Source organism: Tamandua tetradactyla, chromosome 8 (assembly GCF_023851605.1).
Source record: "Tamandua tetradactyla isolate mTamTet1 chromosome 8, mTamTet1.pri, whole genome shotgun sequence".
Taxonomy (NCBI): Eukaryota; Metazoa; Chordata; class Mammalia; order Pilosa; family Myrmecophagidae; genus Tamandua; species Tamandua tetradactyla.
Window position 1 is genome coordinate 120,950,108 of NC_135334.1, and position 26,957 is coordinate 120,977,064.

Sequence of the window (26,957 nt, forward strand, 5' to 3'; positions counted from 1 at the left end):
TTGGCAAGCACCAAGTCAAACCTTGCCAAAGCTTTTCGGATCAGCAATTGTGCTGGATTGGATTCTAAAGCTTTACAGTGTAGCTAAAACCACTTTGCCAAGCTAAGCTCTTTGAAAACTATAATTTTCTTAGGCCTTCTGATGTGCCCTCTTTATTAAGTATCTAAAAAAGTTGATAGCTATAAGCCGTCTTTGAACTTTGTGCGTTTTATCTAATGTCAGACAGTTTCCTCCCTGAGATACCTTTTCTAGGCCTCGCCATAATAGCAGTTAATATTGGAAAGGGCACCAATCTTTCTCTACCTCCATTTTTCACTTTTCTTAATCATTTAAAGAGTGTTTATGGAAACTTTCACTTCAGGAGGAGGAGTTATTTCAGCTCTTTTTTGTGAGTGTTCCAGGTCCTAAAGTGTAGTCAGAACTTCCTTCAAAGGAGGAGCCAGCAAGAACAACTCACATATGGAAGACTCTAGGCAGAGGTGAGCCATTCTTTCTTAGAGAATTATCCCCCTGGGGTATTTTCCACATTGCTTCAGGCACCCTGTCTTCAGCCAGTAGGAAAACTGAATAATCTGTTAGGTCTGTCCTATCTCCAGCTTGTATTGATTTACACCCCCTAGACTCATGGGACCTGGAGGGAAACTAGTTCTTGTGTGCTGCTGCTGCAACAAGAATTGCTGAAAGAAGATCCAAAGCAGTAGGCTAGAAGCCCATGGAGGTGCTGAGAGAAGCTGCAGTGAAGTTTGACCTCTCAGAGCTTCTCCAGTCCCCATTGAAGGATAAGTCACACAAATATTAAGAAAAGGAAATCGAATATGCATGCTGAACATTGAAATAACATCTGATCATTTTAAAAAGCACCCAGTTGGGAATCACAGTAGAGTAGCACTTTTTTCTTCCCCACTGAGCAAAATAAAACAGCAAGTTCAGGATTTGTTTACATGGCCATTAATGAAAACATCAGATGTGGGACAAGTAGCTCCCTGTCCCAAAAAGATGGGAGTATGCTTCTTGCTGGCATGTCTTACCACCTGAGTATACCTCCTTCTCATAGATTTCAATCCCAAATAAGTCAGGTTAATTGGTTTCAGTATGTTTGCACAAGAGTGTATTTTTTGACAGGAAATCCTGGTGAGGGGATAGCTCCGGATCCAACCCTGTGTGTGCCCCCCGCTCCCCTCCCCTCCCCTCCCCTCCCCTCAGCATCTTACCTGTCTGCAGCACCATGTCCCTCAAGAACTAATGCTTATAGTTTGGAATAGTTACTTTAAAGAGGTGTTGGTACATTTGATGGTTTAAAGAATGTGCAGTTTCCCTCTTCCCCTTCAAAAGGAGATATTTGCAATATTCCAATCTGAAAGGATCCATATGTTTGAGGTTATTGTTCCAAAGCTGCCTGCTGTCTTGTTGGAATTGATTTCAGGGAACTTTGGCTGCTTCAAAATTTCAGAGTCTCAGAATTTGGCTTATGATTCCGGGATATGGGGAATTTGTCTTGGATGGACTGCTTATCTACCTTGATTTTGATAGACATGCTTGAAGGAGGTGTGTGAACAGGACTTGGAGCAGGGCCAGAGGAAATGAAAGCATCCAGGCCCTGAACTTCCCTAGCACCTACAGAAGGAAAGAACCCATAGTCGTCAGAGGAAAATCCTGTGCTGTGGTTCCCAAACGTGAAGGCTCGCCCTTCGTTTCCAATTGTAGAATTGTGTATAGAATCATAAGTTTGGGACAGTGGTTGGTGATTTTGGAGAATAAAAAGAAAGAATCATAAGGATCAGAGTATCCCCTGAACCTTAGAAATATCATGATTGAGAAAATGAGTCTCTAGAAAACAAGATGAACTAGCCAGTGTGATATTTACAACTCATCTTTTAGATGAGCTTTTTTTCTTGATGCCTAGAGATCACCTTAATCATGATTGTAATATATTTGCTACTATCTTTTGGCTGGTATAAATCAAGAGTTGGCAACCTTTAAAAGTAGTATTCCAAGGTTCCCAACTCACATTTGGGTTGGGCTAAAGATTTGGGAAGTGAGTTGGAGGTCCTGATCACGTAGTGACACTGCTCATGGAGAGTCAGAAGGGGGCTAACTGCTCACAGCCAGGGCTCACTAGTTATAGCTGATGCATATAGGTCAAGAGTTGATTAAACACTCTCCTTTAGAATGGTCTATTGAGGCAGGGTTGAGTCTACCTTGTTTACTACTACTGGCTTGTTAATGTAAATTTAATTCACTCATTAAATTCTCAGTGTCCAGTGTTTGGACATTAAATTTTTCATGTATAGTTTTCATGAATAGAATTATAAGGAATCATTCAAAGAAAATGACTGCATATTCTATATCCAGTGGGAGAGTCCTGGTCTTAGCTAGCCAGCCAGCCAGATAATAATTTTGTACTGTGTACTTTTCCGGGTAGGGGCAATGGGGATCTCAGTCCTAACAATTTTCTTTCTTTTATGCCCCTAAAATGAAATCCATGATGACTTTTTCTGGTTTCCTGCTCCCCCATCTCCAACCAGAAGTAATCTTCCCATCCTTTTAATCCCCTTTGTATTTTTTCCTGTGCCCTAGCTTTCTTTCATCTTTAGTTTTTTTGTGTGTAGGCCATTAACTTTTCTAGACTATAAGGCCCCTGGTAACTAGATATGTGCTTTATTTATGTACTCAGTCCCTGAAGTCTAAGACACTCCCTTAAAAATAGTGTGGGGCCAGCTTATTTTTAACAGTTGGTGAAGATGAATAATCTGTAGCTCAGATTAGGAGAAAATATTTGGAAACCATATATCCGACAAAGGACTAAGCATCCAGAATATGTAAAGAACTCTTGGAATTCAATAGTAAAAAAACCAAACAGTCCAATTAGAAAATAGAGAAAAGCCATAAATAGATGTTTTACCGAAGAGGATATACAGATGGCAAATGAGCACTTGAAATGATGTTCAACTTCATTACCATGAAGGAAATGAAGATTACAGCCAGAGTAAAAATAAAAACTGCTATGACGTATCAGAATGGCTAAAATAAAAAATACTGATGACACCAAATTTTGGTGAGGCTACAGAGAAATTGGATCACTCTTTTATTGTTGGTGGGAGTGTAATGTAGTCATTTTGGAAATAGTTTGGCTGTTTCTTATAAAACTAAACATGTAACACCATATGGCCCATCAACTTATCCCAGAGGAGTGAAAATCTATGTTCACACAAAAACCTGTACATTAATGTTCATAGCTGCTTTTTTTTTGTAATAACCAAAAACTAGACTCAGCCCAGCTTCAGTGGGTACAAGGTTGAACAAACTATAGACTATCCAGACCATGGAATACAAAAGGAATAAACTGTTGATACACTCAGCAACTTGGATAAATCTTCAGGGAATGGTGCTGAGTGAAGAAAGCCAATCCTGAAAGGTTATATACTGTATAATTACATTTATATAACCTTGAAATGACAAGACAAGAATATAGAAATGGAGAACAGATTAGTGGTTGCCACAGGTCAGGGATTAGAGGCAGGGGAGGGGTGCTGTGTCTATAAGAGGTCAACAGGAGGGATCCTTGTGGTGATGGAAATGTTCTGTATCTTTACTGTATCGGTATCCATATCATGGTTGTGATACTGTACTGTAGTTCTGCAGGATATTGCCAGCAGGGGAAAGTGGGTAAAGAAAAATGGGATCTAGCTATATTGCATCTTCATGTGAATCTACAATTATGTAAAAATAAGAGTTTAAAACAGTAGGTATTCAATAAGTATTTGTAAGCTGAATGCATAAACAAATTGAGGAAACTCAAATCTCCACATTCCTAAACTGTACAATTTTGGCTTGGATTGCCTTTATAGAACTTGATGTCCAGTTGGTATTTTAAGATAGCTGTATATGAAACATCTCTGGATTTAAAATAAATATTGTTAAGGATGTCATCTGGTATGATGTTTTATAAACATCCAGGAGAAAACTGTTGAGTCCAGAATTGGGAAAAAGTTTTTCTACTCCAGTGAATTGATACGTCTTTTTATTTGTAAATGAAAAATGAATTGCATATTCATTGTTTTCTTTGCTGAAGAAAGACAGACACAGGAAGTGCAGCTGAATTGGTATTTAATTAAAGTTGCTACTTTAATTAATATAACTAGTCTGCTTTCTCTTCTCCTCTCCCCCATAATCCTTTACATGTAATTTACCAGTTTAGAATAGTGAAATCTGGAGCCATACAGCCTGGGTTTGAATCCCTGTTCTGCCACTTAAGAGCTGTGTTATTTGGGGTGGATTCCTCAACCACTAAGTGCCTCTGTTTCCTCGTCTATAATATAGGGCCTATAGGGGGTTGTTGTAAGGATTGAGTTAATATGTTTGCAATCCTTGGAAAACTCTCTGGTCCTTAGAAAGTACAAACGTTTATTGTTGTTGTTATTATCTTAACAGTTTGGACTTTATTCTGGTTTCTTTCTTTATTATAAACCATTCCATTTGGAAATAGGATATAAATAAATAAGTTATTTGAAAGAATCCCTCTGGTGCCTGATCCTTCACCAAGCACCAAGATTATAGGGTTTAAGCACATGTATAGGGCACTGTGATGAATAAACTCATTAACCATTTGGGGGTGTCATTTATGCTTTGAAGCCAGTACCATTTCCTGCCTTTCCACAGTTAGAAGAGAAGAGGATTTGGTCAGTTATGCAGTATCATCACTGACTATAAGGGATAGTAGTCATCAGGGCAGTTAATGAAATAAAGAGAGCTTATTTCCTTCCTCCTTACTGGATAGAGCTAATATTTTTGGTCCCCACTCATTTAAATTGAGCCTCATCAAAATCAGCTGGAAAATTTGAAGGCTCTATAATGGTTATTTATAAGGAACCAAAGTCTCTGTTTCCATTTGTTGTGTAGGTTTTTAAAAGAATAGCCATTCAACTTAACAACAAAATGGCTAACAAACCAGTTAAAAAATGGGCGAAATCCTGGTGCCTGCCCATGCAAAAAAAAAAGGGGGGGGGGGGAGCAAAAGTCTTGAATTGACCTTTCTCCAGAGAAGATTATGCAAATGGACAGAGAGCACATGAAAAAACACTCAGCATCATTAGTCATCAGGGAAGTGCAAGTCAAAACCACAATGAGAGCCATTTCACACTCATTAGAATGGCTGCTGTTACCAAAATGTAAAATAACAAGTTTTGAGAGGATGTGAAGAAATAGGAACACTCATTCATTGCTGGTAGCAATGTAAAATGGTGTAGCCGCTGTTGAAGACAGTTGGGCGATTCCTCAGAAAGCTAAGTCTAGAAGTGCCGTATGATCCAGCAATCCTACTACTAGATATGTATCCAAAAGAATTGAAAACAGAGATTTGAACAGATATTTTCACACATATTCATAGCAGCATTTTTCATAATTGCCAAAGGATGGAAACAACCCACGTGTCTATTAACCTACAAACGGGTAAACAAAACGTGGAATATAATACATACAATGGAATATTACTCAGTGTAAAAAGGAATGGAGTTCTGATATATGTGACAATATGGACACGGGGTCTACAGCTCAGATTGCCAAAGTATGAGTCTTCTTACATCCGTAGAAGACACAAACAAAGGGTTTGTCATCCAGAACCATAATGTCTGGTTTATTCTGTTGGGTGAAATAAGCCAGTTACAAAAGGACAAATTATTGTTTGATCTCATTGATATGAAATAATTAGAATAAGCAAACTATTCATAGAGTCAGAATCTAGAATATTAGTTGACAGGGGATGGGGTAGGGATAGGGAATGGGAAGTTAAGGCTTAAATTGTACAGGATTCCTGTTTGAAATGATGTAAATGTTTTGGTAATGGATGGTGGTGATAGTGGCACAGCATTGTGAGTGTGATTGACATTACTGAAGTATCTGAATGTGGCTGAGGGGGAAATATGAGGTTATGTACAGTGACAGAATAAAAGTTGGAAAAAAAAATCCATGGAACTGCACTGCACAGTGAACCTTAAATTAAGCCATGGACTGTGATTGGTGATACAGTTGTAAAGATGTTTTCATCACTTGTAACAAATGTTCCACACTGATGCAAGGAGTTGGTGATGGTGGTGTTTGGGAATCCAGTGTTTTGTGCATGATTATTCTGTAAACCCACACCTTGTCTAATAAAAAAAGATAACTCATTAAAAACTAAAAGAATGGGGTGGTGCAACAGTGGTTCAGTGGCAGAATTCTCACCTGCCATGCCAGAGACCTGGGTTCGATTCCTGGAGACCGCCCATGTCAAAAAAAAAAATAGCCATTTGGCTTATGCCCACTATTCTTTTTAAACTTCATTTAACAACCTAAGACCAGACTTAGAAACAGTATGACCCACCCTGGAGTTGAGGTTATGGAAATAAAAATGATTTCATATTTAGTGGGTCTTAAGGATCACAAAATTAGAAAACTGATGACCTGATTCTGACCCCTCTCTTCTCTTCTTTATTATCTCTCAAGAGATTCATTGCCTCATGAAAAATAGTGGTTGTTTAATCTTTTCTCAGCTGCTTTTTGCCTGTTTTTCTCTGCCCCAGTGCCTCACAGATTACAAGTTTCCAGTAGGACCTCCGATGTCCCTTGTGGAATCTCAACAGGTTTGCTCCACAGCTGATGGGAGTTCCTTCTTTTAATGGTGTGGGCATGTGGCTTTTTTTGCTAAATGGAAACCACATTCATAAAGAGCCTTGACTTTTTAGAAGATAAGTGCTGGTGGGAACAAGGGGTTTTGTCATTCTCCTGCTTCCCCCATTGTGTTTCTATCGCGTCATCCAGCGCGCACATGCGACTGATCGTATCTGCCACTACCATTACAGAGCCAAACACCGGGTATGATTTGAGATGCCATAATCTGGCTATGTTTTACAAGTGAGGGACTGAGCTTGGGGAAGCAACTGACTTCTTAGAATCAGAAGAAGGATAAATCATATGACTTCATGAACAGAGGATTAGACTGAGAGTTAAGACCCAGCTTAAATTTGAGCTATCAGTGTAACCTTGGGAGAGCCATTTCCTCTCCAGGTCTCAGTTTTCTCATCTGTGAGGGAAGTAGACTAAGAGATCTCTGTCTTCTCAGTGATCCCTAAGACTGCAGTTCTCCAAGTTGGCTTGGACATGGGGTCTACAACTCAGATTGCCAAAGTATGAGTCTTCTTAAATCCGTAGAAGACACATGGTTAGGCCATCTGGTGACCTGGTACAGATTCAAGGACAAGTCAGGTATTTTAAAGCCATCTTTTTCAGTAGTATCTTCCTAATAGTGGTAACCATTGAAAGATTCGATTTCACATATTCTTCTATCAAGTGTGGCCAACCCCAGTCTTTCTCTTTCCCTTCATCATTGATCCTGGCCTACAGAAAGAACTTGAAAGGCATAGAGACCATGTCTGCCAGCACCAAAACACTAACCCCCAGCCAGACTAGGGCAGAGGGGAATGCTGCTGAGATCCCAGAAGACTTCCCGTGTTAATGGTCCTTCTGCTTTTCTTATTTTAAGCAGAACCCTGCTCTGGGTTGAAGTGTCTTTTAGACAGACTGAAATGATCTAACAGGTAAATCTTAATGCATGTACCTGTATTTGTCAAAACCAGTCAGCGTTAGGAAATTGTAGGTGATGACATCTGGACTCCCTTGCTCTAGATGGCATCAGCATTCAGTTGTGTACCAGACATAGACAAAGGATTTTTGGTTTTTTGCAAAGCACCACTTGACAAAAACTGCCAACCACCAGTGTAATTAAAAGCATGAGTTGAAAATGAATCCAATCACTTCCACCGTTCCACTTCATTCCAGGAAGTTCCAAATATAAAAGGTGAGCTCTGTTCCCAAGGCCTGAGAATGAATCCTGTAACTGACTTTTCTGTGGAAACCAGCTCAGAATCGGAGGCCAGCCAGCAGGGGCCAGCTCTTCCTTTCCAACCTGGGCAGCATGTAGAAAAAGCCCAAAGGGAAGGAGGGCCACTAATTCAAAGTTTACATGTTGGGTTCCTTGCATCTTTGCCTTAGCTGACCCAGACATGTAACCACAGAGTTTATCCCACTTATATGATTAGGGATTGACAAAACTCAGGAAGTGTATGCAAAGAAAGAAAGGCAACCTCTGTTTAGTTTGTTGCAACTTACTTAGATCCTTATTCCCCTCGTCTTGGCTTGTGAGTCCTGGTACACATGGCTTCTTTCTCACCCAGTGACAATATCCCCATGGAACAATGCCTTTAAAAGCATGGTGACTATAGCAGCAACTTCAGAGAGTTACTTTTCTCCTAGAGCTGACCTATGATTTCATAATGTGTATCCCAGATGGGCACCACCTGTTGTTATACCTCTTCCCCCTCCCCTTTTATCCCCCAGTCTGTTTCCTGAATCTGAGTGTGATTAGCACACACCCTGAGTTTAAAATGCATCCTCAAATCTGTTCAGGAGCATTTATTGGGTATGCATATGTGTATGGCATTTTAAAGTTAAATAATGTAGGCTATGCTGTTTAGAAACTTATGACTTGCAACAGATTATAGGTGATGAATTAGTTTCCTTGGGAGCCATTGAGTGAAGAAGAAAATGGAAGAATTTAGCACTAAAAGGATGTTTATCAGTCACTTAATCCAAGCCCCCAAATGAAACCAGGACAACTTGTGTAGGCCAGTCACTCAACTCATCAGCGACAGAGCTAGTCCTGGACATACTTCAACCATGTCTTATCTGGTTTCCCTTCCACAGGAGGTAAAAGTCAGTCTGGGCTCCCTCCAGTGGGCATTTAAATAAAGGTAGATGATCATAGTAGTCTGATCCTCCAGTAAAGGGAAGCCACAGAAAGTTTCAGGGGGGTTAAAAAAAAATTGACAACCTTGAAACTGTTAAGTCAGCAGAGCTGGGAGTCCCCAGAGGAGGAAATTTCCATGATCTAAGTAAGAGATGGTTAGGACCAAGATTATAAAAATTAGAATGGAAAGAAAGTAGTCTTTTTTTTGAAAGTGGAAGTATAATAGTGTGACCCAAAATGTGTGGACTATCCAAATTATTGCTGAGTTCCTATCCAAAGCATAAAGTTTAGTGTAAAAGAATAGGCTTCTGTCTTCAAAGATGTCTGTGATTGAATTATTAAGGATGCTGTACATGGAGGACTTCTATAGTATAGACAAGCAATTTAATAATGGCCTTGTGACTTGAACATAGCTCTGGAAACACTGTTAACTAGAACCATAGGGATAAAATGTGAAGTTTCAAGTGCCCATAGTACCATATATAAAGGCATCTGTTAGTAATGACAAAAACTTGACCCCAGGGCATTTTCCCTGAGATTAAAAAGAAAATATATTGAATTAGAGTGAAGCCTAGGTAGCCATGAGGAGAAGGGGATAGACTTGAGTTCTTGCTCTTTTGGCTGGGAAAATGCTTTACTAGATACATAATCGGCTTTGTACTACACTGGTGCTTGATTAGAGAGGGCCTATCCTATTCTGTTCCACTCCGTTTTGATCCTGTAGTCAGTTGCAGAGTTATAGATGAAGTGACAAGGATGGTATCTTGATTGTATCCAGCTGCCTGGAATAAGTCAGGGGCAGAGAGACTCTGCATGCATAACAGCCCTCACTAAAGGCTCTAAAGGAATTTGAAATTTGGGACACCTCAGATGCTTTTATAACAGCATAATTTAACATTCTGTGACTCAATGTCACCCAGTTAAGTCTCTGGAGAGAAATCTGGTAAGTAACTTCAGCTAACAGTAAGAGAACTGAAATCTTAGCAGCATTTGACCCTAAAACTGAGCCAGTGAAATTGCTGCAAACTGGATGCCTTGTAAAGAAGGAAAGTGATTTGAACTTCCTCTGCATGGACTAGAGAACTGTGTTAACTCAAAGTAAACAGGGAGAAGCACATCTTTAGATGATGCACCTAATGAATGGATGTCCGTCGTGCTTCACCCCTTTCTTCTACCTTTCTCACCCCTTGTTTTTAGTTTAAATGTGCATTGGAGACTTTCAGAAATCTCGTTAATTCAATTGAGGTGAATCTGATTGGGGCATTGATGTGACTTGAACAGGTAAGTGCTTTTTAGTCCTGAAGAAATTAAGCTGGCAGTGAACTTTGAACACGGTCTGCCCAGGCCCACAGACTAAATAGAAGTTTTGACTTACACACTATGTTGCTGTTCTGGGCTCTATAAAACTATAATAGTATCATATTATTTTAATCTACTGAAATACCAGCCCTAGAGTAGAGAGAACGCAGCAGCAGTGTTACACACATGGATTCGTTTGTCTGCACCTATTAGGATGATGCCTGTGGCTGATTAACTCCGTTGGTTACAACATGGTGTTAATGAGATACCGTGGTTATCTGATCCCTGTTAGGTGAGCTGGTTTCACACAAAGGAAAGCTCAGACCATGCCCAGGACCTAAGTCAGACATCCCATAAATGCATGTAGATGATCACAGAGAAGACTGGGCAAGATGTGTAAATGACTCTGCAAATAGCTCTTCACCCACTTCTTCACCCACTTCTGGAAAAACAACTTAAAACATGCTTTAGCAATGGTGGATTAGTACTTTGGTCTTCACACAGTAAGGCTATCACATTGGGATACCACAGTGAATAAGACAGTTTCTGTCATCATTAGAATTTGCATTCCATGGAGGAAAATAGATCATAAATAAGTAAGCAATAAATGACTGGAGTACTTTGAAAAAGTGAAAGCTTGGTAAAGAAAAACGTGAGTGAGGAGATGTGATGAAGAGTAGCTTGCTGGATCTTGGTGGGTAGGAAGGTCTAATAAGACCTCTCAAAGTAGGTAACATTTAGCAGAGACCTGTCTGATAAGAAGGAACCAGCCTTTTGAAATGCTAAGAGAAGAACATTCTGGTCAGAATAAACAGCATATGAGGCCTAGTTGTGGTTAAGGAACAGAGGCAACTCTGGAAAGGGGGGATAGTGGCATGGTAAGAGAAGAGGTTGCAAAGGTCGTGGGCCCCTCAAGAAACATAGTAAGAAATTTGGATACTATTCTTAGTATAATGGGAAATCACTGTTTGTTTTGTTTTGGAAATGGAGCATTACTAAAAGATTATTTTTGTGGGTAGGGAGTACTAGAAGGGCAGTTGAGGCATCCTCGCTGGACTTGGCCCTCGGGTGCTAGGAGGAGCTTCTGGTTGTGGTATCATATGATCGGATGACTTTTATTTGTGTATGTGTGTGCGAATATTTGTGTGTTTATATGTAAATGGTAGATTGGAGCTGCTGGTTGCCCTGAAGCAAGATTTTTTTAGGAGCCATCCTTTTAGGAATGCTGTATATATAATGGTTTGGAAGAGCAAGAGTGGAAGCAAGAAGACAAGGCAAAAGCTGGTTACAGTAATGCCAGTGAGAGATGATAGTGGTTTGACCTAGAAGGAGTAGCAGTAGAGATGGGAAGAGGTAGTCAGAAGTAGACCCAACAGGACTTGCTAATGGATTGGATATAGGCAAAGAGAGGAAGGAAAGAATAAAGGCTGACTTAAAGCTTTTGGGCTTAAACGATTTGGTAGATAACTTACTTGAAATAGAGAAGCTTGAGAGAGTGACTAGTTTGGGGATATGGAATCAAAAGCTATGTTTTGGACATGTTCAGTTTGAGATGCCTTTGTTTATTCAGGTGGAGATAGCAAGTAAGTAATCAGTTATCTTAGGAAAGTTCAGAGCTAAATATAGACAGAAATTGTGAGAGAAAGGTTAAATAAAAGAAGGCGGCTCAGAAGTGAGCCCTTAGGAACCCCAGCATTTAGCAGTCTGGTAAAGGACTTCCCTCCAGCCACTCCAATACACCATAAACTAAAAAGGGATATCTATATAATACATAGGATAACCTCTTGACTCTGTTAGAAATCTCTCAGCCACTGAGAGATTTTGTCTCATTTCTCTCCTCCCCGTTTTGGTCAAGAAGGCTTTCTCAGTCTTGATACTGGGTCCCGGCTTGTCTTGGGCATTCTTTCCCATGTTACTAAAGAAGTTTACACCCCTGAGAATCATGTCCCACATAGGAGGGAGGGCAGTGAATTCACCTGCTGAGTTGGCTTAGGGGGAGAAGCCACATCCGAGCAACAAAAGAGGTTGTCTGAGGGGTGACTCTTAGGCCTGATTTTAAGTAGGCTTAGCCTATCCTTTCCCTAAGATCAAGGGCTCAGCCTATTGATTTGGTTGGCCCCACTGCTTGTGAGAATATCAGATATTGTTCAAATAGGGAAATTGAATATTTTCTCCTTTCTCCCCATTCCCCCATGGGGACTTTGCAAATACTTATTTATTCACTGCCCAAATCACCCTGGAATTTATTGGGGCATCACACTAACCTGGACAAGCCAGCAAAATCTGACGCCCTATTCAAGATTCCATGTACTTATGGTGTTCAACTAAACTGACCATACAAGTTAAATTAGGAAATTGACTACCCAAAATACATGTTTTTTCACCAAATAAACATCTCTCCCTTTAGTCTCACACAGAAGTTGAAATTTTAAAATATGGACCATATCATCCTTTACCCAGTCTTCTGCTCTATCTTAGTCCTATCCAGAACAGCTTCATTCATATCTCTACTTGGAGTCAGATCCCTTTTTCAACTTTTTAAACAGTTCCTGTATAGGGTACTGCTGACTTTCATAGCTTCAGAGCTATAACTCTGAGTCTTACGTGTCACATATACACCTGAAGTTTCAGGGAAAGACCATGTTATATACAAACAGGCCGCTATCTCAAAATTTAGAATTAACAGTTACATCTCTTAAATATATGTGACTGCTGTAAGCGCTTACAATCTAGGACCCTTTACAATAAGCCCCAACCTGAAAACTAGTGCTCTCAACTTTAGCTCACCTAATTTTTATAATTAGTCCATGTGATTAAGATATGATATTTGTCTTTTTTTTCCTGACATCTCATTCAACATACAGCTCTTAAGGTTCCTTCACCTAGGTGCATGCCTCACAACTTCATTCCTTCTTGGGTCCAGCTCAGTAGTCCATTGTATGTATGCACCATAGTTACCCCTTCCATTCCTCAATCGTTGTTCCCTTAGGCTACCTCCATTCATCGTGGATTGGAAACACTGTCGCCAGAAACACCAGTGTGCAAATGTCCATTCTTGTCCCACACTCAGTTCTTCCAGGTATATACTGAGCACAGGGTTTCAGGATCATATGGCAACCCCACCCCTAGCCTCCTGTGGAACCACCACACTACCCTACAAGGAACTAAACCTCTTATTTCTCTATTGACGGTGAATAGGTTTATCTGTTTCTCCAGATTTTCTCTAGCAATTCTCTCTGTTCATTTTTAAACAGTTTTATTCTCACATCATACAATCCAGCCTAATTGTATAGACATGCCTTCACCACCATACTCTATCTGAAGACATTTCCTTTTCTTCCACACAGAATCCATACCGTTCTCCCAGTCCTCCCACCTGTTAACATTCAGTTTTGGCATAATGCCTTGGTTATAATTCAGGTAAAGGATATTACAGTGTTACAGTTGATTGTAGACCCTAGCTTACACTGATTGTACTTTTTCCCATATACCATTTATTTTCAATACCCTGCAATACTGACATTCATTTGTCATGCAAAAACATTTTTTAATTTGTACATTTAATCACCATCATTGTACACTCTAGGCATTCCTAAATTATACCATATCGATCTTTATCCTCTGTCTTTCCTTTTGGTTTCATACATGCCCCCAGCCCTTCTCTCTCTATCATACTCTTATTCAGCTTCATTCAGTGTACTTATATTATTGTACTGCAGTCAGGTAGTATTGTCCTATCAATTTCTGATTTTTTGTAGTTCTGTTGCACAGTCTGTATTCCTTCAGCACCAATTGCCCAATCTCTATCCTATTTCTGTCTCCTGATAAACTGTGTTCTAACTTCATTCTCCAAGTTCACTCATTAATGTTAGTTCATATTAGTGAGACCACACAACATTTGTCCTTTTGTTTCTAGCTAATTTCACTCAGCATAATGTCCTCAAGGCCCATCCACATTGTTATACGCTTCCTGACTTTATTCTGTTTTACAGCTGCATAATATTCCATGCTATGTATATATCACAGCTTGTTTAGCCACTTATCCTTGATGGACATTTGGACTGTTTCTATCTCTTGGCGTTTGTAAATAATGCTGCTATAAACATTGGTATGCAAATGTCCATTTGTGTCCTGTTCTCATGTCCCTTGAATAGAAACCTAGCAACAAGTGGGATTGCTGGATCATATGGCAATTCTATACTTAACTTCCTGAGGAGTCACCAAACTTCCTTCCAGAGCAGTTGTACCATTTTACATTCCCACCAACAATGGATGTGTGTGCCTCTTTTTCCACATCCTCTCCAGCACTTGTTGTTTTTTGATAATGGCTGTTCTAGTGGGTGTCAGAATGGTTTTGATTTACAATTCCCTAATAGCCAGTGAAGTGGAGCATCTTCTCATGTGCCTTTTAGCCATTTACATTTCCTCTTCTGAGAAGTGTCTGTTCATATCTTTTGCCCATTTTTTAATTGGGTTGTTTGTCTTTTTGTTGTTGAGTTGAAGAATCTCTTCTGGATACTAAACCGTTATCTGACATGTGGTTTCCAATATTGTGTCCCATTGTGTAGGCTGCTTTTTTACTTTCTTGACAGCCTTGATTCTTGAAGACAATTGAATAATGATATGGCTTTTACAGGTTTGTGAAAACCTGTGTCTGATGCTCCATTTATCCAGGATATGGACAGATGAGTGAAAAAATATGGATAAAAAATAAATAATGGGGAGAATAAGGGTTAAAATAAATTGGGTGGATTGAAATACTAGTGGTCAATGAAAGGGAGGGGTAAGGGATATGTGATATGTGAGTTTTTCTTTTTTCTTTTCATTTCTTTTTCTGGAGTGATACAGATGTTCTAAACATAATTATCATGATGATATGATGATATTTTGAGCCATTGATTATATCTGTGATATTTTGAGCCATTGATTATACACCATGTATGGACTGTATGTGTATAAAGATTTGTCAATAAAATATTTTTTAAAAATTAAAAAACAAAGAGATCATCTGTCTTAGCCAATTCAGTAAACTATTATTCCACATTGAAATTTCAAGCAATTTCTAAGAAATTTCTAAGCAAGGGTAAGAAGTTTAAAAAGAAATCAGAATCAAATCTGTCTTTGCATATTGGCAGAATAGCTAGTACCTATTCAGTTGAATATCTTTAGGAACCCATTCTTACTTTGTGAAGATTTGAACCTAGGGAGTCTATTGATAACTGTTTGGATAACTCATTACTGTGCTTTGTTGGTGTCTGACATGGGAATTGATTACTGATGTGTTTCTGTTCTCAGGTCTGGAGGGAATTTCCTGACCGGTTGGTAGGTTACCCAGGCCGTCTGCATCTCTGGGACCATGAGATGAGTAAGTGGAAGTATGAGTCTGAGTGGACTAATGAAGTGTCCATGGTGCTCACAGGGGCAGCTTTTTATCACAAGGTAAGGGAAGGGGCAGGCTTAGGGCAAATAGGTCTGGCTTGACAAAACTGAGAGTATGATACTTATTTTATTTAATGGCATTTGATTTTCCATACTCACTGCTGAATCTAGGAATGGTGTTCTACTCAGAAAGCTAGAAAGGCAATGCTGTGTGATATTTCTTGTAAAAAAAAAAACAAAAACTGTTGTTTTTCTCATTATACAAGTAATACATGTGCATAGTAGACAGTATGGAAAACTTAGAAAAAGAAAAACAAAGAAGAAAAGTCACTTATCTTTTCACCTAGAGATAACCATTATTGTTTACATGCTTTTTCCAGATTGCCTTATATTTATCTACTTTTTCACACATATGCATAGACACAGTTGCGAACATTCTCACTAGCCTGCTTTTTTCATGTACTGTATCATGAGCATTTTCTCAGGTCTTTAACATTTCTTAATTAACATTATTGTTAATATGGTATTAATATGCCATAATTTACGTGTTCCTCTGTAGTTGGATATTTAAGTTGTTTCTGAATTTTTTTGTTATTTTAAACAATGCCATAATTAATGTCTGTTTTCGTAGCTGTTTGAATTTGTGACCATTTGAATAGATTCCTAGAAGTGGAATTATAGTATCAAAGAGTATGAACATTTTGGGAGGCTTTGTTATGTATTGGTCAACTGTTTTCAGTATGGTTTGTGCCACTTTACACTCTCATCAGCAAGCTATAAAATCGATTTTATTACCATACCTTCCCTTGCATGAAATATATGTGTGGTAGGAGTGGGGGGATTCAAACTTAGCTAATTTGATAAATGAAAATGGTATCTTACTGTTTTTTTTTTACTTGATTGCTAGTGATGTTGAAATTCCTTTTGTGTATTTGTTACTAGCCTTTTGTACTTCCTTTCTTCTGAGAATTGTCAGATCGTATTTTTTACTCTTTTAGGGAGAGATAGAAGGATATGCATTTGACTTTAGAATATTCCATATTCCTTGGGAGCATATGGTTTAATTAAACAATAGCACTTCATCCTGTGTCAGCAGTGGCATAAGGAACTGGTGTGAGGAGAAAAATCTGCTAAATTCAGAACAGTTGATTTAATTTGCTTGATTTACAATGGTTGTCTGTTGTGAGGTCAGCATTGTTGCGCCTGTATTTTTCAGGACTCTAGACCCAGAAATGAGTTTTTATTCTTGGCAAATAAAAAAACTAAGGCTTACCAGTTCCTGCCTCAGTAACTGAAAAGTTTAGTTTAAACTCACCAATGAAGAACCATCAACTTCCTGCTTGACCCCCGCTTTTTAAAACAGACAAGGAGAACCTGCCAATTCGCTGCATTCACCAAAACCCTCAGTCCCTTTGCTATAAAAGATCTTCCCTTGTCTTCCCTAAACGGGCTAGAGTTTAGATTTCAGACCCCCTCCACGGAGCCTCTCAGTATATTTCCTGCCTGCACTTGTAAAGCAGACAAACAAAAAACTAAGGTTTATCATTCTTGGGATTTATAATAGTAGACTGTATATATTCCTTTTTTTTTTTTTGTCACTGTTTCCCATGAAATTCTACCTATTTCATACACGTAGGTAAGGTAGTTTCAGAATTGTCTTATTTTTGTTCACTTTTAAAAACACATACCTTTGCAGCACCAATGCACTGTTATTTTATCTCTGTTTCTATTTGCAATCTCTGGAAAGAAGATAGAACATAGGGGCTAAGCATTGCAACTCAAGGGAAAGGATTTAATAAAGATCAATATTTAGTATGTCAGGGGCCAACATTTATTAAACACATGATACGTTAATCAATCTGAAGAGCCTGTGTCCCACCAGTGCTTTACACTGTGCCACTCATTTGCTTACAATTCGTGTGTGTGTGTGTGTATTTTTTAAAGAATGACCATATTAAAGATGATGCTTGGCCCCTAGATCAAAAATGTTCCAGGACTTCCTTTGTCTTTTCTATTGAGACAGGCTTGTGGTTTATCTTATGAGAAAGAGTTTGGCCTCATGCTATGACTTGATTGCCACTCTGATACCAGCCAAAGGGAACCTTGTTTGAATGCTTCTTTTTTTCTCTCTGACAGTATTTTAATTACCTGTATACCTACAAAATGCCTGGTGATATCAAGAACTGGGTGGATGCGCATATGAACTGTGAAGACATTGCCATGAATTTCCTGGTGGCTAACGTCACAGGGAAAGCTGTTATCAAGGTAGGAGGTGACCTTGTCACCCTGCCACTAAGTTGCTTTGTAATCTTGGGCAAGTCTCTGTTTCTTTGAGTCTGAGAAGTTTTTGTAACTATAAAAGACTTATTGTACTAGATCAACTTTAAGTTCCCTTTTAGCTGTAAAGTTCTGTGATTGACTCTTACAATGTAAAATAAAAGCTAGGCTTTGCCAATTTAAGCATGTTCTTTGTTATTTATTTCATTAGTTATAGTTTTTAATGATCCCTATCAGAGATAAAGGCTGTGATAGTCACTTTATAAATGACGTTTTTAAAGAAAGTTTAATTTTCAAAGCCTATTTGGAATCTAGCACTGTTAGCCAAACACTCAGTTTATGTCTTTCTTAAGGTAGCTGGATTTTTTTTTTAATAGAAATTGAGAAGGTAGTATTCCTTATCCACTTATATAACCGTTGTTCTACCAAACACTGTTTTTAAACACTAGTTATTGTTAAATGTAACTTTTCCATGATATACTAAAATCTGAGCGTGCATATGGATCCTGTGTGGTCTTTGTATCTATAATATACATCTGTTTATTCTTGAAAAGGAGACGTTTCTCAGATCAGATCCCTAGATGTGTAGGAAGAGAGTACTTCTTTAGATGAGTGGGGTCATCTTGACCTTTTTTCCTTCTGGATTAGAATTTCATGTGTGGCAAAGCTTCTAGGCCAGATTCCTAGGGGAATTTATACTGGAAACATGGTATAGCATTCTCTGCTGATTCCTTGTGCTATTAATTGATGAGAGATGCCAGATTAAATGAAAGAGACTAAGGAAAAATGAATAATCACTATCTGTGTTCACTGAACTTGACCCAATCCCCATCCCCTCCCCATGCTATCCATAACTCAGTGAACAGCTGACAGCAGGGAATGCTATTTTAAAGAGTGTAACTTGTGAGGTTACTTTTAGAGGGACTACTCTCATCCCCAGTTTTATTTTTCAGTGTGCTTCAACTTGTTTTTAGTTGTGGCTCCTTATTCTGGAGAGTAATTCCAAGCGTCTCTACACTTAGCCTTACCTTAGTCACCTAGCCTTCTTCCCCTCTCATCTTCCCTAGGTAGGATAGCAGCCTCCCCTAGATGTCTTAGAAAATTCATTAGAAATTTAAGGTTGTTTGGGAGGGTGGCAGAGAGTCAGGGAATAGGATTCAGAGGGTAAAAGACCATTGGATTCTTTTTTCCTGACTGAAGGGAACTAAAAAATTACCTGGCATTTTTAAGAGCATGATGCTTCTCATAGCATTTGCCATTAGCTGGAGAAAGGAGAAAGAGCGTTGGAACTGAGGTTATGGCGAAAGTTATGGGAAGCTGTATTTCATCGCCCTTATGGCTGCAAGAACAAATGGTGTTTATATAAGGTCCTTGGCTGTGAGAAAACAGTCATTAAACAGGACTTAAGCAGCTTGTCATCACCACTTCTTTCCAGTAACAGAAGGCAAAAGCTCTCCAAGCCTTTTTTATTGGGCCCTTGTGAGTTTTAGCTGAACCAGACAGAATTGAATGGAGGAATGGTGAGTTGTGTATCTGTGTGTGCATGCATCATGTGCATGTTGAGAGAACAAGCATCTCAGCTTATAGCACAGAAGCACACAGAACAGTGTTACAGACATGATTTTATCGTCCTTGGCACTGACAACCAGATATGCTTTTGTGTTCCATTGGCAGGTAACCCCACGAAAGAAGTTCAAGTGTCCGGAGTGCACGGCCATTGACGGGCTTTCACTAGACCAGACGCACATGGTGGAGAGGTGAATGAGCCTTTAACCAAAAGTCTGCCCTAGCCTATGATCCCCATTTCCTGCTTTGGGCCTGTTTATGGGACTTTGTTGGAAATATAAGGACAGCAGCTGGTAGCCATAGTCACCTCCTTTTGCACTTTGGGAATTAGATTAGTTCAAGCCCAGGTCACCCGAGAATTAATTTGGAATGCTACTCACTCAATTTGTAATGGCTGGAAGGGTCTTAAAAATATAGCTGGCTTTAAGCTCCAGAAGCCACGTTCTCCATGTGGACTAAGCAGTTAACCATCTACAGTCATTTGAGTGGAAGCTAGTTAATTCCAAGGAAATGCTGGATTGTTTTTAAGGGTAATAGCTCCATGTTATAGTAAAAGCTGATTAGAAAGAATTTAAGCAAGCCTACCAGAGAAAAATTACCTTTGCTGGCATAACTAAAACATACTGCCATGGAACAGAATTGAAAGCAAAACTCTTTACATTACAGAGAAAGAAAAGCAGGGAAGCTCTGAAATATTCCCTTTATTAGGACTCAACAAGCACACCTTTGTGTCAATGTAATACTAAGCCTTGTAGGTGAGTATAGAAGAAGGGGGAGACATATGGCCTCCCTTGTGACCATAATAATCTTATACTAGACCTAATAGTTCTCACTGGTGTCTCAAAGATCCTCAAACTTAAAAACACTTGAATCAAGTCTACTTCTTCCAAAAGGCAGCTCCTTACACCAGGCAGCAAGCTTTTAAATCCTGATAGCACTATTGTCAAGGGACCAAAACACTCTCAGAGAATGTTATAGTAGCCTGATAGAATGATGTATCTAGTTCAGGTTTCCACAGATCACATATGCATCTGCTTGCTACATTTATTTTGGAAACCCATCAGTAATATTGAAATCCTTCAGGCCTGCGGGATTTTTGTACGGAACGTTGGTCATTTGGCCTAGATTCTTCTATAATGCTTTACTCCTTCTTACTCTCTAAATGAGGGAGGGCATTTGTCTATGGCTTCTATGGTAAGCCATAGAAGATTTTTGAACAGGGAGTAGCTTGATCAAAGTATTACCTTGTTTTAGTTTCTTGGACTACGCAAGCAAATGCCATGACATGAGTCATATTAAAAAATTGGAATTTATTAACTCATGGTTTTGAGGTTAAGACGTCATCAAGGATCAAGATGTCATCAAGGAGATGCTTTCTTCCCTAAGACTGGCATTCTGGGGCTGGCTGCTGGTGATTCTTTGTCCTTGGCTCCTCTGTCACATGGCAAAGCACACGGCAGCCTTTCCTGGCCCCTCTGTTCTGTTCCAAGTTCTGTTGAATGTCAGCTTCCTGCTTTCTGAGGCTTTCTCAGAATTTCCTTCTGTTGATAAAGGACTCTAGTTACAGGATTGGGGCCCATCCTGATTCAGCTGGGCTACACCTTAACTGAAGTGATTTCACCAGAAGTCCTGCTTACAACAGGCTCACACCCATAGGAATGGATAAAGTTTAAAAACATGTTTTTCTGGGGTACGAGCAGCTCCAAACCACCATGTGCCCTGAGATTAATTTGGAAGTAGTACCTAGGATAGAAAGAAGGGTGAAGAGACTGAAGAAAGAAAATCACCAGGTACGAGGCAGAATTAAATTGAACCTCCTCAAGGAAGGAGTGAAGTAAGTTGTAAGAGATTTTTTCCAGTAGCAGATGTGCTAGAACTTGATTTCCAACTGGGTAGATATGGGGAGGTTACGCAAAAGAAGTCAGAAGAGATCAATTTTAGTCTTGAGTCAAGAGGAATGGTAGTATCTTTAATAGTGTAAATAACATAATTAGAAGAAAACGCTACTTAGGGGAGGTTTGGAGGTGAATGATTGCCCCTTTAATAATGTAACTAATGAGGAGGAGAAGAGGTTAATCATGGGAGAAGCTGGACAAAAATAAGTAGGGTTTGCCCTCTATGTGGGTAAATAGAGATTTGGAAACACGGAAGTAGAACTTTAGAAAGAAGTTTAAAACAAAGTTAGATACTTGAAAAGAATTGCCCAAATATAGTAATTGGCTGAAGAAAAGGGAAAGACAGAATCTTAAGAAATTCTAACATCTAGGAAACTAGTAACTGAAAACAGAGAAGCAGCTACTAGAGAGGTCAGGGGAGAACCAGGAAACGTACTGCTCAGAAGCAAGTATGAATCAAGGAACATATAGACTGGGAAAAATCTTTAGATTCAGTGGTCATTGGTGACCTTGAAACAATTAATTTCTTAGAGTGATGAAGCCAAAGGCTATAGAGTACAAGTCAGTGGTGAGGGTGTAGGGTTAGTGAATGTAGACCATCCTTTTGGGAAATCTGATAGGGAACTAGAAGGAAAGAAATCTCAAAATAAATTAAAAACTGAGAACAAAACTGTTTGGATTAAAAATTGAGTCACTGAATTTTTAAATAAGGAGTATAGATTGGGAGGGAGGAGGATATGATTTAAGCCATCTTGGGTAGACTGAGTTAAAAGTTTCTAATTGTTTTGATTTTTAATAATTAGTTTCCCTTGCAGAATTCATATTTTGGGTAAAGCAGTGAAAATAGCCAGTTTACAAGTGTACCCCTTGCATTAGTTTTTATGGTTCCATAAGCTTATTTATCCTGTATTTTAGGATCTGGGATCAGAAATTTCAGTTGTGCAAGACAGTAGTTGTACTCCCTAACATCAGTTTTAAACATCTGCTGTTAATTCTTTAGGAACCGTAAGAATTTGTAGGTATTCATTTTGACCAGTAGCTTTACCAAGGTCAGAGCAGTCAGTAGGCAGAGAAGCAGCATTTATTTAAGAAAAAGAGTGAAAAAGATTTTTATTCAGGGCAATCTGTTCATACTATAAGTTTGTCACTTATTAGCTGTCTGACCTAAGGAAATTCGGTTACCTTCTCTGAATTTCAATGGTCTTATCTTTTAAAATAGGGATACTAATATCTGTCAATTTTTAATGTCCATTCATACATTTAACAGATATTTAATAAACATCTTTGTGCCAAACACCATGTTATATGGTGAAATTAGGGACAAATTTAGTAATAATACATGAAAGCCTATTGCACAATACCTGGCAATGTTAGTTTCTTTTCTAGTTTCCCTAGCATCCATCCTAAAAGCCCCTGGTTGCTTTAGGTAATCATATATCTTTGAACGAAAAGAAAAAAGCCATCAGTTCTTTCTTTCCATCAGCTCAGAGACAGTGACAAGTCTTTGAACATCAACTCTTCTTAGTATGTTCATACTTGATTGGAAAACCAAAGCCAGGGGGAGCAGTTACCAACAGGGTTACTGGACCCCTAACGAAACAACTCAGGTGGAACCCCAACAACCAACCAAACTCATTATCTAGCCTAGTCTGTTCCCTAACCCAAATCCCCTTGAGAAAATTAATTAGGAAACACTGTCATTTACCTGGCAGGAAAGTACCCTTCAGAAGGGGCCAGCTATTTCCTCTGTACAGGCTGCGTGGAGGAGAAAGAATTACTCCCTAGACCTGGCTTTGCTAGGGGCAGCTGTCAACAAGTCAAGCTGGCCTGAGCCCAGGCGGCTTCTTGCCTGTGGCCCATGCCCTCTTGGCAGATCTGGTTACAGAGGAGACATTGTCCTCAAGTCTCTCCACAGGGCCATGGAGCCACTGCCCTCTACCAGGAACCATGCTGCTGCTTTAATACATGTTCACTAGTCCCTATGTTGGGTAGGGCCAGAGTTGGCTGGCCAGAGTTACATGTATAATGACTGGAAACTGGAAGAGTCTATACATGTTTATAGGCAGAACAACTATCAAAAGTAAACCTTGGGGAAATTTGACTTTATTCATCACCATCTTGACCCCTAATTTAAGGGGTGGGAAGCTGTTGTCCAAAGCTTATGCCACACCACTTTGCTAAAACTCCTCAGTCTTTTCCCCAGTGCCCCCTCAACTTAGATCCTAGGGCTACCACCTCCTGAGTCTGTCAGGACTGCCAGAGAAGGAAAACTCAATTATAGGTACATTGTAGTAGAGTGTAATGAAAACAGCAAAGGCTTTATTGCCAGCGCAATCCTGGATTTGAAACCCATCTCCTCTTCTTTCTAGCTCTGGGTCCTTGAGCAAGTTACTTAACCTCTTGGAGCCATAATTTCCAGATCTATAAAATGAGGCTACAATAAACACAACTTTTCAGGGGACTTTGAAGAATCAGTGAGCTATAACGTGTAAATTATCTGGCACATAATAGGTGCTCAACAGTTGTTAATTTCAAGCCCCTCCCCTGGGACCCTAGAATTATGTTAATAGATAAATTTGTATCATCTCAAGATTAAGACCTTAGCTGCAAGATCCGGAATGCCTGGGTTTGGCTCTACTGCTAGTTGTTTGCTGTTTGGGAGGTTTTCCTAACTTCTCTGTGCCTCAGTCTTCCCAGCATAAAATGGGAATAATAGTTGGACTTACCTGTAGGGGTGCTGTGAGAATTGAGTTAATATGTAAAAGCCTGGAACATAAAATAAATATTAATTGTGGTTGGTTTGAGGTGGATGTGGTGATGATGTTATTAGGTAGAAGAGCTAAAAATGAAATGATAACTGTTTTTTTAGAAACATAATGACCAAGTGAAAGAAGTTGACAATGACCATCTTCTTTATTAATTGATTTCTTCTTAAAGCCCAAAGCATTCAAATAAAAGCTTAATTGGAATAATTTAGACAGGCTTACACTATGTCTGTGGACAGAAGAGACTTCTTCTGGTCCATGTCTTAAAATTTAGCTCTCAACTTCAGTTTGCTCTTACTGCAGCTCTCTCCAATATCATGGGCCCGACTGAGGGAAAAAGGTATTGACCTTTCTGAAATCTACTCTTGAGGTCCCCTTGACTTCAAAAGCAGTTTTTACAGGCATGTTTTTTTCCCTCTGGTCTGATGTTGAAGTGTCCTCATTACCCAACTGTCACACTCAGTCTGCCTGATTGACCAGAACCATTTCCCCTCAAATGTGCTTGACCTACTCACCTCTGAGGGGGTTGCTGGTGGGGCTTTGGAGGATGGGCTGAGGTAAGGATGCTGGCCTCTCCCTCTTCCAGCAGTGCTGTGCTCTCCTCTCACGGAGTTGGTTGTTGCTGCTGGTGCTAACATTGAAATGGCTACAATTAAGAAAACAGTCCTATGATGTACATTCAGCTTTCCCAGAAGAGCATGCAGAAACTGACCAGTAATTTCCAGACACTACCACTTAATTAAAGGCCCTCAATAAATGTTGGTTCAGTGAATGAAGTGTTTATTGTTTGAAATAAACAGTATTTCACTGCCCCATCATCTTCCCTTGCCTTCCATTGCCCCATGCATAAGTTCTTCCTTCTGCCTTTTAAACTTCAGTAACCTGAAGCTCAGATCCAATGGGCATTTTCCTTTCCTCTTCGCCTTCTCTGTGGCCAGCAGAGATGGGGTTAAGAAATGCTGGCAGCTAATCCACCTTAGTTTAAGGCTGGCTTTGACTGAACTGGAAGAATGACTGGAATTTGAGGGGGCGGGGAAGAGATAGTCTGATCTCTGCAGGCCCGTAGACTCCAAACAGCATCCCATGTTCACTTTCTCTCACTGAACATATAGTCAGAGTACCCCCAGATCACCTCTTTTATCCACACCCATCCAACCTTTTTAAGAAACTTGAGACAGGCTAGGGATACTTGGGTTTCTTTCGTTGATATTGAACATTATGTATTTTATTTTGATTTCTTGGCCTCTTGAACATTTTCTCTTTTCTCCCCACCCTGCCTCTCTCTTTCTGTCCAATTCCTCTCCCCTCTCCCCAAACCCCACAGGTCTGAGTGCATCAACAAGTTTGCATCAGTCTTTGGGACAATGCCTCTCAAGGTGGTAGAACACCGAGCTGACCCTGTCCTGTACAAAGACGACTTTCCTGAGAAACTGAAGAGCTTTCCCAACATTGGCAGCTTATGAAGTACACCATTTGTGGAAGTCTAAATATTAAGCTTGAACAAAGGAAGAGAACCAGATGTCTTTGGTACTCTGATATCAGGATAGGGGATTTTAGGGTGGGGGATTGACATACTGGATGTTGGCATATGCCCACCGAACCTGCTTTATCAAGAACAGAACCTGGAAAGAATAACTAAGTATCTTGAGCTACACATTGCATCTTCTGTTCTTATAATCCTTAGGATCTCCAGTGGGTTCTTTTTGAAAATGCCAAATGGAAGCATTTGTTTGTGACACGCTCCCTATTTAAACCCAGCTCAGGCTCCCTTTGTATTTTGATACTCTGAAAGGAAACTTCATTGACTGTAAGACTGCTGGAAAGGACTAACCTGTTGATGAATTTCAGATCTGGGGAATCATGTAAAAGGAACCCAGACCTCATTTTTTGTTATTTCACATCAGTGAGTTATTTGGAGGAAAAGCCAAGCCTAGGATTCAATATAAAATCTAGGCATCTTATTGGGAGTTGACGTATGCCCAGGGACTTGCAGCCCTGGGCTCGTTCAGAAAAACACTGACTGCAGAGTTGGGAACCTGTCAGTTCCGTGAGAGAGCCTCTTTGGTTTGGCTTTTTGATATGATTAAACTTATTTTTTATTCCTTTTCCTGCTCTGTCTTAAGCACTGATTATTAGTAGTCCAAGGAACCATCTTTCTTCTGTGTGTTTAATTCCATCTTCTAGCCTTGAAGACTGCGCTGGGAAGTCTTCTGGGAAGACACATAGGCAGAAGGAGTAGTTGGTTCCGTGTACTTCATAGTACACGGCATGGCATAGAAGGTTTCAGCATTTAGAAATGCTCATTTCCTAAACATTCTATGAGCAAATGATTCCAAAAACCTCCAAAGAAATCAGTGTGTTTCAGGATTAGACCCAGCCAGTGTTCTATAGGTACTCTCAGGGGAAAGCAGAGGGCCTCTGATAGCCACACACTGAGTCACGCTAGCTAGAACCATGTTGTAAAAGCTGAGTGAGTTGTGACCCTCACCCTAAAGAGATGCTAAAATTTCCCTAGTTCTTTTGGAATAAACTTAACATTAGCCAGGGAGGTTCTGGCTAATGTTAAATACCACTATAGTAACTGCTTTGCAACAGTCGTCAGTATATTTAAATCGTTAAATTTCAGCATTTAGTAATACTACACATGTGTGAATTATACTTCTTTAAGCCCAGTTGATGAACAAATCTACTCTGGCAAATGTTAAACTTTATGGATTTGAAACAGATTTATCTGGCTCTCATATTAAGATTAGCCACAGTTTGGGCTTTAGCCATAACATGTGTCCCCAGAACACAAAAATACATAACAATTTGCTTAGAATATGGATATAATTACTGAGTGCTAGTCGAATGCCAGTTGAAGTCACTAATATACCACCCATTGTTCTGTCAGGCAGCATGAGGTGAGCAGTTATGCTGGAGGTTTTAAACGTGACTTTAACAAGAGTCACTTCAGATATGTTCTCACAGATTTTGAGAGGTCGAAGAAAATTTTCA

General features: G+C 39.5%; 1 protein-coding gene across 1 annotated transcript in view; it reads left to right on the forward strand.

The window, feature by feature from the left end:
• EXT2 (exostosin glycosyltransferase 2) overlaps positions 1–26,067 on the forward strand; it is a 249,891-nt gene extending 223,824 nt beyond the window's left edge. The window contains exons 12-15 of the mRNA XM_077114465.1: positions 15,374–15,517; positions 17,594–17,722; positions 19,409–19,491; positions 25,285–26,067. Coding sequence (XP_076970580.1) covers positions 15,374–15,517; positions 17,594–17,722; positions 19,409–19,491; positions 25,285–25,423 — 495 coding nt within the window. The 3' untranslated portion in view covers positions 25,424–26,067. The remainder of the gene's footprint in view (positions 1–15,373; positions 15,518–17,593; positions 17,723–19,408; positions 19,492–25,284) is intronic.
• The last annotated feature ends 890 nt before the right edge of the window (positions 26,068–26,957 follow it).